The sequence below is a fragment of the Thalia democratica genome, chromosome 1, assembly GCF_965202585.1.
Source record: "Thalia democratica chromosome 1, ktThaDemo2.hap1.1, whole genome shotgun sequence".
Taxonomy (NCBI): domain Eukaryota; kingdom Metazoa; phylum Chordata; class Thaliacea; order Salpida; family Salpidae; genus Thalia; species Thalia democratica.
Window position 1 is genome coordinate 85,344,550 of NC_139165.1, and position 20,148 is coordinate 85,364,697.

General features: G+C 25.2%; 1 protein-coding gene across 1 annotated transcript; it reads right to left on the reverse strand.

The window, feature by feature from the left end:
• Positions 1-13,233: 13,233 nt before the first annotated feature.
• Positions 13,234-19,832, reverse strand: LOC145840606 (gap junction alpha-3 protein-like). Its single transcript, XM_082947922.1, has 8 exons — positions 19,766-19,832; positions 18,928-19,018; positions 18,265-18,383; positions 17,810-17,926; positions 16,676-16,783; positions 15,430-15,537; positions 14,747-14,941; positions 13,234-13,350 (listed from the first exon to the last, which is right to left on the reverse strand). The coding sequence occupies exons 1-8, from the start codon at positions 19,796-19,798 to the stop codon at positions 13,234-13,236; spliced, it is 888 nt and encodes a 295-aa protein (XP_082804048.1). The 5' UTR covers positions 19,799-19,832.
• Positions 19,833-20,148: the final 316 nt, after the last annotated feature.

The following is a 20,148-nucleotide window of genomic DNA, read 5'->3' on the forward strand; positions in this document are numbered from 1 at the left end:
TTCTTAAAGAACAATAATCAAAGGAAACGGGTCAAATATGTACGAAGACACTTTTGCACAAAGGCTCGTTTTTCCATTAGAGTAAAAAAAGTTAAACAAAAAATAGCGGAAAAAAAACTTAAATAAAAAATTAATAAAATAAGTTACTGACCGAGGTAAGGGTTAGGGTTAAACGTGATAGTAAAAACAATGAGTTATAAAAAATAGCTAAAAAAAAATATTAATAAAACAAAAACATGAAAAATAAACATATAATAAGAATATATTAAAAAAAAATTTACCGCGAGTAAACGTTAGGGGTAACAGTGGCAGTGAAAAAAAAATTACCATAACATTTATAAAAAAAACAATAAAAAATAGAAATAATAATTATAAAATTATAAAAACAAACAAGGTCTTTTACTAAACACAAATATATTTAAACAATTTTCATCAGTGTATTATATTACAACTGTTACAAAATAAAGAAAATATTTAATTTATATAGCCTTATAACTGCATCAGAAATTAATTAATCAAGCAAAACACAAAACAAAAATTAATAAAAATTCTTAATTAACAAATTAAACATAACATAAGAGCTCTAATTAACTAAACAATGATAACGATTATCAAATTTTCTCTGCTTAGATAGTTTTGTTTTCTTTAAATAAATGTATATGGCTTCAATTTTCATTAGGTCATAAATATCATTACAACTCTTTTAATATTCTAAGCTTCTTTTTATTGTAGCTTTTTTTACAATTAGGATTTTTAATTGAAACATTTGATATTAAGGAATTTTTTCATGCATCTGAAGTTGCTATACTAATTGTCCTTGGCTGGTTGCTATTATAATGAATTACACACTTTGGAATGTGCTCTTTAACTCTGGTGTCTACTTGCCGAGAGGTTTGACCGATATAGCTGTTCGATCAACAGCATTTAAACGTGTAAAACACGCAACTTTTGTGTTTGTTAGATATGAAGTATTACGTTTAGGTCTTAAAACTGAACTAAATGTAAAAACAACTCTAGGTTTGGCAGCACTATATACTTTTATAAGTTTCTTTCAGTATGAGTCAAATTTCCACCTGTATAGGACAAAATTAAAAAATCTGGGAATTTCTCAGGACCGTAAAATTTGGTGTTATCTAATCTATTCATTTCAGTTTTTAAAACTCTATCGATTAAAGGATTAGGATATAACTTCTTTATTAGCTTTTGTTTTATACCATTAATTCGATCTCAAAAACTTCTAGAGCACATGTTTTTGTAGCTCTGTGGAATAAGGTTTTAAATAAACCAAACAGTTTTGAGTCCTAAAGGTAAAGACCTAATATCTAACAAACATAAAATTGCATGGTTAACACGTTTCAATGCTGTTGTTCAAACAGTTATATCAATCAAACCTGTAGCCACCTTGAAAGCAGAATTAAGGAGCACATTCCAAAGTTTGTTCATATTAGCAATCAATCAAAGACAATTAGCACAGCAGCTTTAAATGCAGTAAAAAAATCCTCAATATAAGAACATTTGATTAAAAATCCTAATTGCGGAAAAAGTTAAAAAGTAATGAAATTTAGGAAATAAAGAAGTTGTGATAATATTTATAATCTGGTTAAAATTGAAGCCATATACACTTATTTTTTTAAAACAAAATTACGTTAGCAGTATAAAGTTGATTATTTCTTATCCTTGTTTAGTTAATTAGAGCTCTAATTTTATGTTTAATTTGTTTATTTAGAACTATGATTACTTTTTTGTTTTGTGTTATGCTTGATTAACTAATTTGTGATGCACTTATAAGGCTATATAAGTTAAACATATCCTTATTTTGTAATAATTGTAACACACTGATGAAAATTGTTGAAATGTATTTGTGTTAAGTAAAATACCTTGTTAGTTTTTATAAAGTACAACAGCAGACTAATGATTAAAATTTTAAATTTATAAAAAAAGAGAAAAAATTACCGACAGAGAGTAAGGGTTAGGGGTGAATATGATAGTAAAAATAAATAAATTAAAAGTGTAAATTAACTCCAAAAAAACATAAAAAAATTTAAATTAATAAAAATTTCTAATAAAAAAAAAAAAAAATCAATCAGGTCCGATTGTAATCTAAATATGTTTGTAATTACTAAGTCAGCAAAAAACCTTTTTTTTAATGTTTACCCTTATCCCAAATCCACCTTACCCAAACATCTCAAAAATTTATCAACAACTAAATTTTAAAAAACTAAAAATAAAAAAATATGTTTTTTTTTTGCTAAATTAGGTTAGTGAATACCTCGTTAGATTAAAACAAGACTCATTTCAACTCTTGAAGAAGTGACCCTTCGTGCAAAAATGAGACTTCGTGCATATTTGATTCCTACCAATAAATAAAAGTTAGATGTACGTTTATACTTTTAAAAATTATGTATTATATTATTTTAAGGTTTAAGTTTAATTAGTTTTTGTTTAAGAGGAGAAAATCTTTTTATTTTAACCATTTGATTTTACTTTTGTTAAATAAACTTAATTTTTATACATTTAATACTATTTACAGACTAGCACGACGAAACAAAGCTTAAAGTTTGGCCTAATATAGGGGTGGGCAACGTACGGCCCGCGGGCCGGATCCGGCCCGCAGAGTGAAAATGACCGGCCCCCAAACCTTTTTTAATTTTTAATGGAATCCGGCCCGCGGACAACATTGATCCGGCCCGCAAGTGGATGATCCGGCCCGCTAAGCATTTTCAAAATTTATATAAAATCCGACCAGCCAATTTAATTATTACAAAACTTGTACAAAACCGTTTTTGAACTATTTCATTAAACAAAACTGTAAGACTTTGACCCTGAAAATGTTTGTTAAAATGGCTTATTATTTTGTGGTGATAAAACACTATTTTGTTATAGTATCTTATTCTGTTTGAAGTCAGTTGAAGTAATCCTTTCTCAAATTATCCAAAAGCAATTGTTTGCTGAACTAATTTTGATAATCTTACCTACCATAATGTTTTCTTTAAAAAAAAAGAAGTGTCAAAAATTGCTGTCTTTTCCAGATAAGTATTGAGTTGTTTTTTAAATGTTTAAAAAAGTAAAAAAAAAATATCTTTTTAAACATCGACAATTTTTTTAGGTCAAACTGCTCAAATTTAAACTTTTGTCAAATGTTTTAAGTTTAGACTACCATTTGCACTTTTTCTGCTATTGTTTTTTCATAAAGGACTTTTTGATTAATTATATGGTTAAGTTTAGTGATGACCAATTGATGACAATAGTTCCACTTGATAATAAGTTTGGTCGTCTTTTTGCAGACTTTTAACAATTAAGTGAAGAATTAGACATTATTTCATTACCGTCGACGTTTGACACCGAAAATGTACTTAGTAATATTGTTAGAACTGTTGAACTTCAATGTGGCAGTACACAAAAAGAAAAGTTCAAAACTGAAAAATTGACAGATTTTAAGACTTACTTAACAAGTAAAAGTTTCTTAATTTAAAAAAGATGACAATGAAGTTATTCGTTCTGTTGTAGTCTACATATTTTTGCAAACAAACATTCTTAACCATGTATATAAACAAAAGTGTGCTGTGTTCAAATCTTACTTATACGAATTTGCAGTAATTACTGAGAATATCTACTTCAAATAAACTTCCAGATTTTAAACAACTTGTTAAAAACTTTTATGATCCAAAAATGTCTCATTGATTTCTTTTTAGTGTAATTATTCTTGCTAAATTCTTTAAACTTAACATTTAAAGTATAAAGTGACAGTTTTATGTTTTAGTTTTTCGTTTAGTAATATTTTCACTAGTGAAATCGATCTTAATCTAAAAGTCTACTAAACTAAAATGTTTGTTATGTAAAAATATATATTTATTTCTTTTTTGTTTCAATATTTCGTTATTTTATGTCAGTACTCTTTTAAAGTATTTTAGGTGGACTGTTTGATTAATATTTTTAATGTACAGAATTTAGTTAAATTTCGTAAGTTAGTTATAACTTTTTGATATTTTGAAAGTAAAAGTGTTAAAATTTCAAGCCAAAGTAATTTGATATCTAGGCTTTACTGTTTTTTAAATAAGTTAATAAGAAAATTTGAAATCAAACATATAATTTTTGTTGCTTTTATAAGATTTTTAGATAGATTTTATGTATTATTTATCGAGTCAAAGTTTGTAAACTTCTAAAGATGACCATGGAACTAGTTGTGTTGTTCGATACTTCATACATTTAAAAACAAACATTTCCGATAATAAACATTAACAAGGATAAGCTATCTTCAAACCTAATCGGTTTTTCAGTGCACTTGCAGATTTTCCAAAACTTTCATGCAACTAAATTTAAACAACTCTAATACATGATCAACTTTAAGTGTTTCATCGAGATCTTTTATTTATTTATTTTTAGCTTTTTATGGTAAAACTGTTTATTATATCAGAATTATTTTTTGTTTTGTTTCTTTTATACATGCAAAAAAATGTAATGAATCTTCTTAGCTTAATTAAATTAAATAACAGTAGTTTAATATTGAATTGTTTGTTAATTTTTGAAAAAATATTATCACAATAAACTCCAGGTAAGGATTTCCAAAATTAATTAATTTCGAATAGTTAGCAATTTTTTTATGTTTTAGCTTGAAATTTTAGGCTCGAGTAACTTTTAGTAACAAAGTTATAATTTTTCTAGGACTAACTAGTATTAATTCGGTCAAGAATTATAATATATATAGATTTATGAATACTTAACTAAATTTAACATAAAATTTCATACTTGAGAACCTTGGTAATTAATGTACTGATTCAAAATTCTGAAACACCCGATCAATAAGAATCTAACCGGATCCAATTTTTTTTGAAAATAGCTTTCATTCGGATCCAGATCTTTGTCTAAAATTAGTTTTTAGCCTAATCTGGATAATATGTTTAAAATGGGATCCGGATCTAAAAAAGGATCCAGCTGAATCCAAAAGATCACTAACTTGAAATGATCCGGCCCGCTGAGGACTATATTTTTCTGGATACGGCCCGTCAATTATTTACGTTGCCAACAACTAGCCTAATACCTGGTTTATGTAAAAAAACATTTCGGTAATTGAGTCGTAAACTACATAGATACAGTTTAATGTCTTGAGTCAAGATTCTTGACCAGAACTAAGCTTTAATAGTGTAACAAAAAGTAATTTGAGTACATAAACTTTGTATAATTTCAAAGCGTATACCTTATTGTTTTTGTTGAATATGTTACTTTTATTCATACTAAAGTTTAGAATTTAGTTTTCAGATCAAATACGTTGTAAAAATTATATATTTTTTTGTTTACCAAACAATAATAGTTTCGTAATAAATAGTAATTTAAGAATTTTTTTTTATAGTGATTTTCATGTACTTTTAGTTTCGTTTTAGTATATATATACTATACAAAACATATGTACAGTTTTTGTAATTATGTTTCATTGAACTTTTTTCAAAATAGTACCATTAAGAACATCTGCAAATTAAATAAAAATATATAACAAAATTTAAAGCAAGTTCAAATATTAATAGCAAAAAATTAATTTAATGAATACAACTAATTTTTTTACCTTATTTTGGCATTGTATAATAAAAATTCTCAAAAACATAAATTAATATATATTTTTTTTACGTTAAATAATAGCACGAAAGCAGTCAAAGGTTTTCTAGGATGCTGTTGTTTTTGGTCGTGCGGTGAAGTTCTTTCTTTATTATTGATGGCGAAAAAAATATCAATTTTGTTGATGTTGGCCGAAATAAATACTGGCTTAAACGGAAGTTCTCATGACATAAAATGACACTCAGATGCTCATGATGATTTTACTTCTACTATAGTGCTGTTTTTAGTTTTTTTTAAATCTCAATAAACAAAGTTATGTTTTAAAAAGCTAAAGCAAAAAAGGGCTCTTCTTAATTAAAGTAACTTAATCAGTTTATTTATAGCGTAGGTAATTAAAATAGAATTTACGTTTTGTTAGCAATACAATTGACATTTAAAACAAATTATTAGTCTGAAAGGAAGACGTTTTAATGAGGGCTTTTAGCCAAATTTTTAGCACTACTATGGGCGCTTTAGGTGCTTTGCAAACATAAAGTTTTATTTTTGTTTAAATTGTTAGATTTTTATTAAGTGGTAGAATTAAATTGAAGATTATTTATAGCAACAAGTTGTAATAGCTCTCATTTTAATTTTTTTCTGCTTTTTTTATATTTATATATATGTATATATTGCAACAACATATTAAAATCGAATGTTTAAACTTTAACAATAGTTTTCTCTTTTTTCAGAGGTCGGCATCCATCTAAATGTCGAGGGCCAATTTTCCTAAAAAAGTTGACCTTAGAACGCACTAAAAAAAATCCTCTGCAGCCCATACTTTTTAAATTTATGGAAATCAGTCCAAAATACTTTTTTAAGTAAAACTGTACATACAAAAATAAGAGCGTAAACAAAATGAAAACATTTAAATAAGAAAATAAATGTTAGTTTTTTATTACAAAAGCTTTTCTTATAACTGTTTTAAAAAAGATATTTTTTCAAGTGAAAAGTATTGAGCCGCAGATTTTGGTTTTGAACAGCATTTGCTGTTTTCTTTTTATGTTTTTTAACTAAAACCTGTGTGTGCTTTAAATAAGAACTTAAACGTATTGAAATCTTTATATTAAATGTCTATACTGAAATATAACGGTTTACTTGCATTTTATTTATTTAGTTGATAACCATAAGTTTTAAAAACAAATAACTACACTTGAAGCATTTTTGAATATTAAACGCGAGTTGTATGAATTAAAGTTTTGTTAATGTACAGGTATTTGTTTTTATTTAAATTAATCTTAGCGTGCATAAATTAAAAGTATAACACGAAACAACTAAAATAGTTTTCGACGTAAACAAATTTTCATTCAAATTAAAACTTTATGTACTACTAAGTTAAAAAACCATTTAAGTAATTATTAAATATCAAAAGCTATGAATAATTATAAAATTAGATTTTTTTATCAGAATGACTTCTAAATGCTTCTCAACGAGCTTATAACTTAAAATAGGGTAAGACTTTTGATGTTGTTGCTTATTTGAAGCTTTGAAACTAACGGTTTTAATGTTTCTAACATACTTCGAGTTTTACATTGTACGGATAAACGTTATTACTGTCAATCAGTGGCGTCGCGTCGTATTTTTCATAGGTGGTGCAGTAAAATTATCTGAGTTGAAAGTGATCGATTTGCCCTTACTTGAGTTGTCCCTGCTCGAGTTGCCTCTGCTCGAGTTGCTTCTGCTCGAGTTGCTTCTTCTCGAGTTGCTTCTTTTCGAGTTGCCTATTCACGTGTTGCTTCTTCTCGAGTTGCTTCTTCTCGAGTTGCCTCTTCTCGAGTTGCTTCTTCTCGAGTTACTTCTTCTCGAGTTGCTTCTTCTCGAGTTGCCTCTTCTCGAGTTGCTTCTTCTCGAGTTGCCTCTTCTCGAGTTGCTTCTGCTCGAATTGCCTGTGCTCTGCTTAGTTTTTTTCTCATTTTCTGTTTACAATAACTTGTGGAATGATACTTTAACCTGTACTGTTTCAGGGAATTTTCAACTTAGCTTACTTACCGCAAGATATTGATTTTGCGGTAATTCTTGAAGAAATTTTGCTGTTTTGAGTTCATTTGCGGCAGTCACCTAAGAGTTTGCGTCAGTGAAGTGAGCAAAATGGTCGTTTTCTAAATTGGAGTTTTATAAGAGATTTTGTTCTAAAAATAACGAAAACGTTGTAGATACTTAATTTTTTCTTACAAAACTTTAAGGGGGTGCAGTTGCGGCAGTGCAACACCCCAAGCGACGACCCTGCTATCAATTATTGGGCTTATACTTTGAATTCATGCTTTAATCTTCCTATTTCAACCGGAAAATTAAATAGTTGTTTTCGGTAATTTTTCTTTAAGATAAACCATATTGTTTTACAAATTAACTCGGTAAAAAGTGTACTACTTTTGAAAGAATTTGAAAGTGTTTTAAGTAAACAATGTAATAGTATATTGTAAATATTGCCTTGTTGCTTAAAGTTTTTATGATAATTTTAAACTTAGCTACAAACTGTAAATTAAAGTACTAAAAAAATAGTTTAAAAAACAAATAAAATAAATAGTTTTAATATTATAAACTTACATTAAGTTTTCTTTTTTGCTACAACAAACATAAAAGCGATATTTTGATCACTAATTACAATTGACAAAATGCAATGAGTTGAAAAAAAACTGTATGTAGTTAAGTAAAACCATAACTTAAAATATAAGAAATAACCGATATTAATTGCTAATCTTTTTTACTTCAGTTACATTCTAAGCTATTTTTTTCATTAAGTATGTAGCTTGAATGCCAACTTAACTAAAACTAATTTAAGTAATGTAAGTAAAGTTTGTATTCCGAAAATTGTTAAAAGTTAATTTAATTTTTTTCCTGCATTTAGTGATCGAGGGATGACCACTCGTTGTATTTTTATTTTTTGATTTATTTTGATTAAACTTATTAGCTTGAACGGTTTATAATTATGAAAATTAAGAAGCAATCATTTTTACAACAACGATTTTGTAAAAACAATATATCAAATGCTTTATGCCTGAAGTCGCCTTAAGACTAATACTAGTCAGTCAAACTGTAAAATGTCAAACTACGTCAATATCAACAAAAATTAATTGTAATTGTAATTTAAGAGTCAGAAAACTGCAGCCCGCGGACCAAATCTGGCCCTCAAAGCCAAAATATGTGGCCCGCGAGATACTTTTACGCTCAAGTTATACCTTTTTAAAAACAGTAATAAGAACATCATTTATTTTAAAAGCTTACAATTATGCCCTTAATTAAAAATTTGCTCATTATTGGTCATGTAATAATGGTTATTTTATCACATTTTTAGTTTAAAATAGTGTTATTTCTAATTACTATAAATATTTTTAAACAACTGACTTTTTCTATACAGTGTTTCACGCGAGTAACATTTTCTAAGAAAACTGATTCGCGACTTAAAATTTGCTGCCGACCACTGTTGTAATTGATATTTATCTTAGAACATTTTAGATAGTGTTTTAGAAAGCATAATTTTTACTGCTGTAACTTTAAGTAATTAACATTAACTTTTCAACACATAAACTAACTAGACTGCTTTTTTAAAATTAGAGGCAGTTTCTATTATAATTAAGTTAATAAGTCTTTGCGCTTTATTTAAAGGTTTTAGCTGATCAGAAACTTTTTATTTAGCTCTCGTGTTTTACTAAATTACTTAGAATCTTAATATTATAAATGTTATAGACAGTCCTAAAAGCTTACTGAAATTTAAAAACCAAAACAAGTCAGAAGTTAAGTATTTTCACTATTATTCACTTAGTTTGATGATATACAAACCAAGAAAAATTTCATTATAATACTTTTCTAAATTAAAGTTAAGTATCAAAACTTTTTTTTATCTTATCTTAAAAGTTTTTTATCAACACTTGAAATCAAAACTTTATTGTAAAAATCACCTAAATATCAAGTGTTAAATTTAAGATGATACGTTTAAATATGATAAATTAGTTTCTGTCTACTTAAACTACTTGATAACCATAATACATGTGCTGCAAGTATAGTCTTTTTGTAAATGTTATTAGTAATTTATTATTTAGCTTTTGTTTTAAAAGTAATTTTTCTTGCTAAAAAACAATTTTTCTTTAAAACTTATACCATTTTATCTTATTTCATCAATTTAATATTAAGCTAATATTAAGCAAAACTTTGAAATGTTTTAGTTAAAAAGTTTTGCGTTGTTAAAACTTGTTTTTACGACCTTTTAACAACTGCCAAGCTATTAAAATGCGCTGTAAAACGAAAGTTTTAAATACTTTTAGTGCTATAATGTAAGTACTTTGAGCAAATACTTGTAATCTAAAACTGTTAAAACATTAACTACAAATTACATAAACATTTAAAATAAAAAAATTGTTACCAATTTTTTAACAAAATGTTTTATGTTTAAAAACAAAAGATTCGATAGTGGTATTTAAATTAATAATTTACAATAGATAGGTTATTTATTCCAGTTTTATTTAAATTACATATTGAATTTAAAGTTATGATAATTTTAATTAATATCAATAAAGTTTTTATAGGCAACCTAAATAACTTTATCCGACTTTTGTAAAAAAAATCTGACACAGATATTTTTTATAAATATATTTATGTTAAACATAAATAAAGTTAACAACAAAGGCTTAGAAAGGTTATGAAATATTAAAACATAACATTCTTTTAAAAGTTGGTTTTAAATTTGAGTAGGTAGATTTTCAAAACACACAAAGAAAGTTCAATTAATAATTTTGTATTTTAAAGGTCTCGTCAGCTAGCCAGTAATAAAGCTTTAGTCGTGTATAATTTTTCATCACATTTTTGTCTTAGGTAATTTGAACCTGTATGAAATACACACCCAACGAAATAACAGACATATCTTGATGTTCTATAATCACGATTCGAAGTAAAATATATACATTTTAAAAATAAAAATTAGTATTTTTATAGTTTTTAATATAACTCTGAGTTTAAGTCTATAAAAGTAGAACAATTAAAACTTAGAAGTTTGTTAATAAAATATTACTATGATGAACTATAAGTAGAAGTATTAATGAATTTTTTATTTATTTAGTTTTATAACTTTCGACATTATATTCAAACAAAAGCTTTAAAAAAGGTTCTTATAAATATTTATTATCAACTTTGAATGCAATAAAAACCATTTAATATATTATTAATAGAAAATTAATAAGACTCCATAGTTTCTTATAAAAACACCTCGAACTAAGTTTTTTTATACAATAAAAATTTTAAAATCACAAACATTTCATTACGCCTAAAAAACATTATAATTGAATAAAATAATATTAGTCGTTGTACATACTGGAAGCTACAGTTTTAAACTTTCTTTTCATCAACAAGTTCACAAAAAAATATTTAGCAGTTAGCAAAAAACATATTAATGTTAAACCAAATACAGCTTTAAATTAGCTTTAAGGAGCGAAAGTTTTTATTTTGTTTTTTCGAAAATGATGGCCTTATATTTACTGTAATATCATATGACTTAGCACATAACAGACTAAATGTACAAAGTAAAAACAATTGAAATCAATATAATGTCAAAGGGTTTCTTCAAACTTTACGAGCTTACAGTAAGTATTGTTTACAGTAAATTATAACAGTCTTTGAACTTTAGGCTTCGCTTAACTTAACTTTTTCTAAACAAAAGAGAAAAATTAATTAGTTTTCTTACTTTATTGAAGTTAATACAAGCATAGAAATTTAATTAAAATATTGAAGTACAAGGAAAACTAAGTTCATAATGATAATTTAAGTAATAAGCAGAAAACAAATTGATTTTGGTTGTCGCTATTCAGAATAAGCTTTCAATAATAACGGAAGTTTTTATATTGTTTGTTTAAAAAAAAAGCCTTATATGCACTGTATTATCATATGACTTGGCACAAAGCAGTATAAGATAAATACAAAAATAATTAAAAACCAATAAAAGGTCAAAAGCATTGTTGAAGTCATATGAGCTTACAAGCTTTAAAATTTGCTTCTGAGAAGTTTAAAATAACTTTTTTCACATTTTTTTTTTATAGATCATACAGCTTTGTCTTTAAAAGTAATTTATTAAGTAAATATTCGAATATTTAAGTTTATATAAACAACCAAGTTGCTCGGTTTTCTATGTTTTATCCAAATTAATTATTTCAAATATACTCAGGTCGCGATCGATAACTGTTTCTGTTTGAATGCAAGGTATGAAGGCTACTACCAATCGAAGGTGTTTGAGCTGCGTTGAACCTTTTTATATCTGTGTGAATGATATTTTGTTTGGTATTAAATTGAATTTAAAAAAAAAACGAGTTTTATCATTTTTGGTAGTTTTAAAACTTATTAACACTTATTAAATACTTGAACTTACTTAATTTATATTTTAGATAAATAATGAATGTTTGAGTTTGTCAAAAACTTTAAAACCTCAATAAAAAGAAAATTTAAAAACAAATTTTTTCACATAACATTTAAAACTTATAACTTTAGCTAAAGGTTATTTTCTCAGTAAACTCATTCAAAAAAAAACTAAACATTGTGATTTGTTATAGTCATACTTTGTTTAATAAAATAAATAAAAAAATGTACTGTTAAGTATTTAAAACAGTTAGTTAACCTGAACTGTTGTATCTAGAGGATGTAGTTTCTTGGTTTGTTCTGAAGATTAAAAAAGTAGTTAAACTTTAAATTTTCAGGAACAAAGTTATAATATGATTATTTCCATATAATTTATTTATTAAAATACAAATGTTTTAATACTGATCGTTTAATATTGTTTATACTACGTGTTAACATTTTTTTATCACTATGTGATATATATGTTTTAGATTAAGAAATACATCATACCAAATAACAGAATTAGAAGGTAAATAAAAATAAGTAGATAGCATTAATAACACATTCTTAAGCTTGAACGGTAATGTTTTTATACTTTGGTTTCAGAATTTATATTTTAGTATTATTTAAATTAATTTTAACTTACTCATAAATGTACTTTGAAAATGGTAGTTTCCAATCCAAGTAGTTTCTAGAATAGAGAGTATAAAATTATAGAAAGGTTTTAAACTAAATTCACGAAATACAACGCGTTATTTTAGGACAAATATTTATTAGTGTACTAATTAAGGCATTAAAACTTGTTTCATGACTGGTTTATGATTTAAAAATAAACTTCTGACAGTTCAGTGTTTGAGGTAAATATTTTTTATAATCAAAACAAAAAACGAAAATATTTAACAATCAAATATATTATAAATATGACTTAAATGAAAACTTAAATTTCAATAAATTTTATCTTCTTTTAAAATATGGCTATTATAAGTTTTTTATCTTATAAAATTACAGTAATTGTTATCAATTATTACTTTTATGTTATTCTAAGTAGTTTTGAAATTTTATCTTTTAATTTACTAAATTAGACGCACATAATATTTATTTTCTTATGTATAACTTTTTAAAATAGTGTCTTGTTATTTTTTTTGTTTTTTTTAGTTTGATTATAAATGAGCTTTTTTAACTTTCTTAATAATGTTAACAACAAAGAAAACTTTAAATAAAGTCAAAAATTGTAATAAAACTTTTTTTAGTCGTTACAATGATGAACATTTTTGATTGTTGATGTTTAGTTATTTTAAATTTTTTTTTAAATAAGCACATGATTGAAAAGTTTAATTACTTGGAGGCCTTTTCTCTTGATAGTTCCCACATCTTAATGATCGTTTCTAAAGCAGTCAAGCATACACAAATGAAGCTTATAATGTTCATGTATCTTGCTAATATTGACTTTTCCTGCATATTTTAGTTTTTTATTAAATTTGGTAAAGAAATGTTTAGATTTTATTATAAAATTTAAATTCTGCTTTATGAAAAGCTTTTGTTCTAATTAGGTAATTTTTTAAAAGCTAAAATTAAAAACAAGTTTACGATTAGTATTAATATGATCCTATTCTAGATATAAATTTACTTAATATATTCACAAGTACTACTTAAATGTAAAACCAAGTGTAACTGTATAGATACTTTAAAAGAACTTCTATTATGACAATATAGCATTATCGTGAAATTATTTTTCGTTTAGTGAACAACTATTACTTATAATCTTGTAAGATGATGATAAAATGTTACATTTAGTTTTTTTTAAACTTAAATATCAAGAAAAAGTAATTTATGACGTAAGTCTACAATATTCACAATGTAATTATAAATATTTATTACTAATAAAGTTAGTTCAAATAAAAAACAACAATGTATATGTTTTGTTAAATGAATATACACATTTTGCTTGAATTGTACGAATCATGAACATAAACAAGTCTTATTACAATTAGCTAGTTTTTTATATTTTTATTTATAAAATTGAGTTAAGAAACTTAAAGAAATAAAATGAAAAAATTTAAACTATAGTTTAAAAAAAAATTATTAAGTTAGTAGTTTTTCTAGGAATTATCGATATAAAAGTTTTTATAAAAATTAATAAGCGACTAGAAATAAAAATTCAAGTATACCGCGATGGCTTAAAAAAATAAGTTGGTGACGAGACAGATTTGTCAATAAACTTATTTGTGTAACACATTATTGTTATTAATCTCTTTTTTTGTAACGAGTGTTTTATAAGAGTGTTTAAATAAATTCTAGTTTATGTTTAAGGTAGCAAATATAAAATATCATTTATGTCGTTTTTAAAATATAAAGATGTTTTTGTTGTCGTTTAAATTTTTTATCACACCTAAAGTTTTTTAATTACTTTCATAAAGCAAAAAGGCTTAATATTTTTTTGATACAACTTAAACAAATGTTTGTTTTTCTAACGTTTTTTTGGTTTAACTTAATTGATTTTGATTATAATAAGTAAGATGCTAAAATAACTATTTAAAATGTCATCTTAGATAATTTACTGTCATAAAAACCCAATCTCAGTTGCTCCAAATTTAGAGTCGGGAATTAGAAATTATTAAAACAAGATTATTTAATGTAAGAAAAAGGTACTTTGAATTTCTTATTTAATCGATAAAAAAGAAAAAAAAAAAACAGTTTTTAAATTTAAAATTACGAAACAAACATTTTGTCTAGTTTTAAATAAGTTAATGTATATAATAAGACTTTTGCTAAAAATAAATTATTTAATTTTAGGTTAATAAGAATTACGTATAAAATATAATCAACAGTTTTTACTTAACAAACTTACGGTTGGTTTTGGCAAGAAGCAGAGAACGTTCGCTTGATGTCCGCCTATTACGGTGCTATGACAAGCTTCTTCGAGCGCTGTGCTGTTGTCTCCTTTAAGTTTCCCGCAGTAGAAAATACCGCTGATTTCTGGGTACAAAAAGTTCATGAAACTACTTCTCGGCTGAGGCCTGACTCCGTCTCTAACTCTTTGGTCCTGTACAAGTTAACTAGAAATAAACATTTTCTTCTTACTTGCTCACAAAGTTTGATATTGTAAGAGTGTTTTATGCACGTTGACGCAGTTTTATGGTAGAACAGACAGCTTTTAAAGTCGTAAAACTAAACTGTTAAGTTTTTCTCACTTCTATTTTTAAAAGCATGTAGTCTGAATATTCATGTTTCAAACAGTTTATTCTGTTGTGAATAAAATTAGATAAAAATTGCTAAATAGTTTGTTTATTTAAACAAAACTAGTTTAGTAAAGTCATTTTTTTTAATATACAATTAGGTTTATTATAAGAATTTTACTACAAAATATAATTTAAATAGTTATACCTTAAAACTTATTAGAAAACTTTATAAATACTACCTACACATTTGTACTTATAGTATTACTTTGAAGTTTTGTTGTGTTGTTTTATATTTACGCTTAAAGTTAAGACTACTTATCACAAGACTACAACACGAGCTAAACATACTTACCACTTGTATGAACAATGCTGATCCAAAGTAAATTACTGTTAATTCTATGGCAAGCCTGACCACGAGACATGCTAAAAACGCGTACTCAAGCATATTTGAGTATAGAATCTGTTATATTTATATTCATTATCACAAAATATTAATGTAAAATTTGTTGAATAATTTCTAATTTCAATAGTTAAGAATAATCGACTAAACTTTTATTTATATTCACATCTAAACTTAAAAAATCATGCTTAATTTCAAAAATGCTTTATGAAATTAAAGAACAGTATTTTTAGTATACTATATTAATAACTACATCACTTTTTTTTGTAAAAATTAAAAACATATTTATAAAAAGAATTATCTTCAAAGATTTTACACTTAAACAGAAAATACACCTGAATAAAAATACTCGCTAGTGTTACTACTTCTACAAAGGTTTCATTTTAAAAATATAACATTTACGCTATTTGTTATGGTCAATTTTAATTTAACAAAAATCAGTTTATCTTGAATTAGGAATGGTTTTTTTATTTTGCTAAATCAAGGGGTAAGTAAATTAAGCTTAAATTGGCAGCAAAACGCTTCATAAAGTACTTGCCAATTAGACAAATATTTATTATGCTGAACATTTGATGGCAAACATATTTTTTAAGCCAAAAGTTATATTAAAAAGAGTATTTCTTAAAATAATATAAACATTGACATATAATGTATATAAAATAGACTTTTATAATAATTTCTATTTTAAAGCTTAAGTAATTTTAAAAAGAACTATTGTTAAAAACTCTCAAAGTTTGGTACAGACTATAGAAAACTTAGTTTGTTGTAAAAATACTTACATGAAAAATCATGCTATTATAAAAATATAAACTGCTTGTAATGAGGTTGTTTTTCATTAAAAGAAAACTATACAAATTAAGTATCAACTCTCTACTCAAAAATGTTTTAATGTAATTTTGTTTATAGTCATATCACTAATAGTTCAAGTATTTTTATTTCTTAACAACAGCCAGAGTTAAATTATTCGTAAAAAGTTTAGAAAAAAAAAAACAAAGGTAACTATAAATTGTAGGTAAAATACTTTTTACATTATAGTCAAACATCTTTCCGAAAAATTATGTTATAACTTATAGTAGAATTTATCGTAATATTTTATTCTGAATAAGTTTATTGTATTTATAAAACGTTTAGTAATGTTTACAAGTGATAACAATTTTAAATTTATTATAAATCCTGTAAAATAATAATTTTCAAACACCTCAGTTTTTTTACTTCCACTGTAAGTTGTTTTCCACTGGTGAGATACTATTGGCGGTTTCATCCGGGATCTGTAAACCAGTTTGTCCATACTTCTGCTTCCTTCGTGCTAAACAAAAACATTAGCTAGTTTTTCTTGCTATAAATCGCATTAGGTAACTTTTATAACTAGTGTTACATTATCTCATAAAGCTTTACATATTGTTTCAATTTTACAGCTCCAGTGAAGCGTGACGCCGTTATATGAGCGCGGAGTAGTATAAACTGTCTTAGATACATTAAATTGACATAACTTATTGTTTGGAACAGATTTCTTTAAACTTTAATATAACTGGTATTTGTTATAAAAATTTGTTATTTGTTTTAGGTAACTTAACTTTTTACCTTTTATAGTTCAACACGCATTTAGAGAAAGTATCAATATAATATAGTTTTAACTTAAACTACTTAACCTTCACAATAATCAAATGTTTAACTATTTTTTTCGCTACACTGAAGCTACTTAGATAAATTATTTAACTTGTATTTTAAGCATGTGATAAAGATAACATATTTTAATCTAGTGTTTTCTATTTAAAATATTTGTAAGTTATAACTAAAATGATCAGTTTAGATTAGCTTAAAAAAAAAATTCAACTAAAACGATAATCAAAAAAAAAACAAGTATAAAAAAAAAGATAAAACTTAACAAGAAGACAAGAAGTTAATAAAGATAAGTGTAAACACCTTCAAGTCAAGCCTTAAAAACACTGTTTTTAAAAATATTTACATAATCAAGTTATTTGAATTTTTATTTACTATAAATGTATTAGCTTAAATGCTTGGAAGTGTGTAGGTTTTAATTTAAAAGTAAGCAGACTGTATTACATATTTAGTAATTTTTTTATTTTATTAGGTAAAGCTACTACTATTTCAAGCTATTAAAAACCGAAAAACCAAACAAATTTTAAACAGATTAATAATAAAAAACAGATTAGATAATATTTATATAAAATATCCTAAGCATAAACGGTTAGTATTCAATTAATCAATTTTTTTTAAGCTTGAATTTTGAGAAGTTAAATATCTTATCTAGAAATTTTTTTTGAGTATTATATGTACTTTTTGTAGTAATTAAACAAATTTCTGTACATACCCCTTTCTTTCCACGTTTTTCTATTTCCTCCTCAATTTTTTTCTTTTTCTTCATATTTCCTTCAATGTTTGTAATGAGACACCAGAGCAATAAAGGAGCAATAAGAGACGCTAAAATCTACAAAAAAACAAAAAATTTACAATAAATTTATAACTACAACCTTGTTCCGTACATTCTTTAATTATTTAAACCAATATACATTTAAAGATTTCTGAATGATGCCTTAATTCTTATTAAGTTTAGTATAACAAATTTATTTTTAAGTGTAACGAAAAAACATAACGTAAACTATGATGTGAATTCAATTGAGAATCAACTCTTAACAAATTTATAAAGAAAGTAAACTTCCACAGTATTAAACTTTAAACAATTATATAACAGTGCATTTTATCTTTCCAAAACAAACAATCACACTATAATTTTCTGTTTTTATAAGCTAGAACAGCTGATGAAACCTGAAAAAACCAGAACCTCACGTGAGACATGCCCAGCGTGTTGAAGCATTGGCTCACGCAGCCTCCGTACATGCGGCTGCCGGTGTTGCACTCCATTGCGTATCTTTCGTCTCCGTATACTGAACGATTGTTAAAATTGTACGCTAAATTGATGTATTGTACTATTTAAGTTTTAAATTTAGGTGGATTTGTAAGATTGTAGAAACCTTTAAACTTTCACTTTAAAGCATTACAAGTGAAAAAATTCTTTAAAACTAATAAATTTTAGTTTCAAAGTTGGTACATAATATTAGCACACGAAATAAGGCTAAGAAAAGTTTACTAAAGAATTAGGTGTAGTAATTAAAGTCTAAACACATTTTAAATCATTAAATATTCATTTACTATAATATTTCAAAAAATAGATTTCAGCAGTCCATCTACCAACTGTAAATTAAAACAATTATTTAATTTAAATTTAATAAAAAATAAATTACCTACTCAAACAACTTGAAAACAACTTAGCATTTTAAATATAATAAATAGCCAATTTTTACTCACAGTTAACCAATAAGGAAACTATAAGCAAAATAAGTTTTTAACATTGTTAAAATAAAACCGGTTAATGCTTTCTTTTTTCTAGCTTAGTACGAAAAATATTAAAATAATTATGACGTCACTCACTATCAGAGCCAATGGCGGCCAAAACAAACAACTTTCCAAAAAACTTCAGGATGTACCACAACATACTGATAGGCGTGCCATACTTCAGTAGCTGTGAAAATGATGTTAATGAACAACATCTTAAAGCGATTTCACTACATTTAACTGATAAAACCTATACAATTACAGAATTTCGATATGCGACATAATGTTTAGCTAAAATACAACTTGGACAACACGAATAAAGCTTGGCATTCTGAAGACAAAAACGTTTAATGATTTCTTAAATTCGATTATTGTTACAAATAAGTGCTCATTAGCTGATGTTTTAATCATAATACTGCTTTTAGAGCTAATTAACAATTTTTGTTTTTAACAAGCTCAACTTCGTAATTTTTTACGGTAAATTTACGCCCGTACACAAATAAAAACTGCCAACCGCTGTTTTTACGGTTTTTTATATAATTGATTATAAAATTATATACTAATATTGTTCAGTTTGAAAAAATATTTCTTGGCTGTTTTCTTAGATAAATTTAAGTTAAAACATAAAGTTTTAAAATAAACAGTTTTTATACTTTTTTATTTTTAATATCGTTTTGCAAACCTTAGTTTCGCCCATAGAGTTTTTTAGTGCGTGAAACTAATTATAGCTTCCAAAATAAATTCAAGTTTAATAAAAATATACTTCATTTAAAACATGTTTGATCTTCTTTTTTTAATAAAAAGTTCTGAATGATTTTTTTAACAAAAAAAAATGTACTAGAATTTTTTGTCAGATTCTAAAACATATTAACTGTTCTTAAAAAATATCGTACTTTTGATTTATGTAAATATTTCAAATGAAATGGTAACTGACTTTCTCGCAGTTTCTTTGAACATAGTTCCACATTTTAAAAGATTTGTTTATATACAAAGCTGTAAAAGATAAAGAACTAATTTAAGTAATAAATAGATCATCGACTTAGTTTCAACTAACTATTATAGAAAAACATTTAAAAATTTCAGCAACTAAACTATTTTTTTTACTTTAAAAAGAAGAAAAAGTATTTCTAAAGAAAAATTTTAAACTTCTAAAAAAAAAAAGTATAATTTTATCATCGAGATTTATAATATTAGAAGTAAAGCTTAAACCAAACAACTTTAAAAAATGTTAGTTTAACTCAATTACAGTTATTTTAATTGTGTTAAACAGCAACAAATAAACTCAAATTAATTTTTTTTTACAATACTTCTAATAAA

Bases quoted from the DNA above. Each gene is read 5' to 3' on its own strand.
- LOC145840606 (XM_082947922.1), bottom strand. From the start codon at position 19,798: ATGTGGAACTATGTTCAAAGAAACTGCGAGAAA. The intron at 17,927-18,264 runs GTTTCATCAGCT...GTTTTTTTGTAG, and splicing joins TGAGGTTCTGGTTTTTTCAG to ATTTTAGCGTCTCTTATTGC. The intron at 16,784-17,809 runs GTATGTACAGAA...GTTTTTGTTTAG, and splicing joins AAAAACGTGGAAAGAAAGGG to CACGAAGGAAGCAGAAGTAT.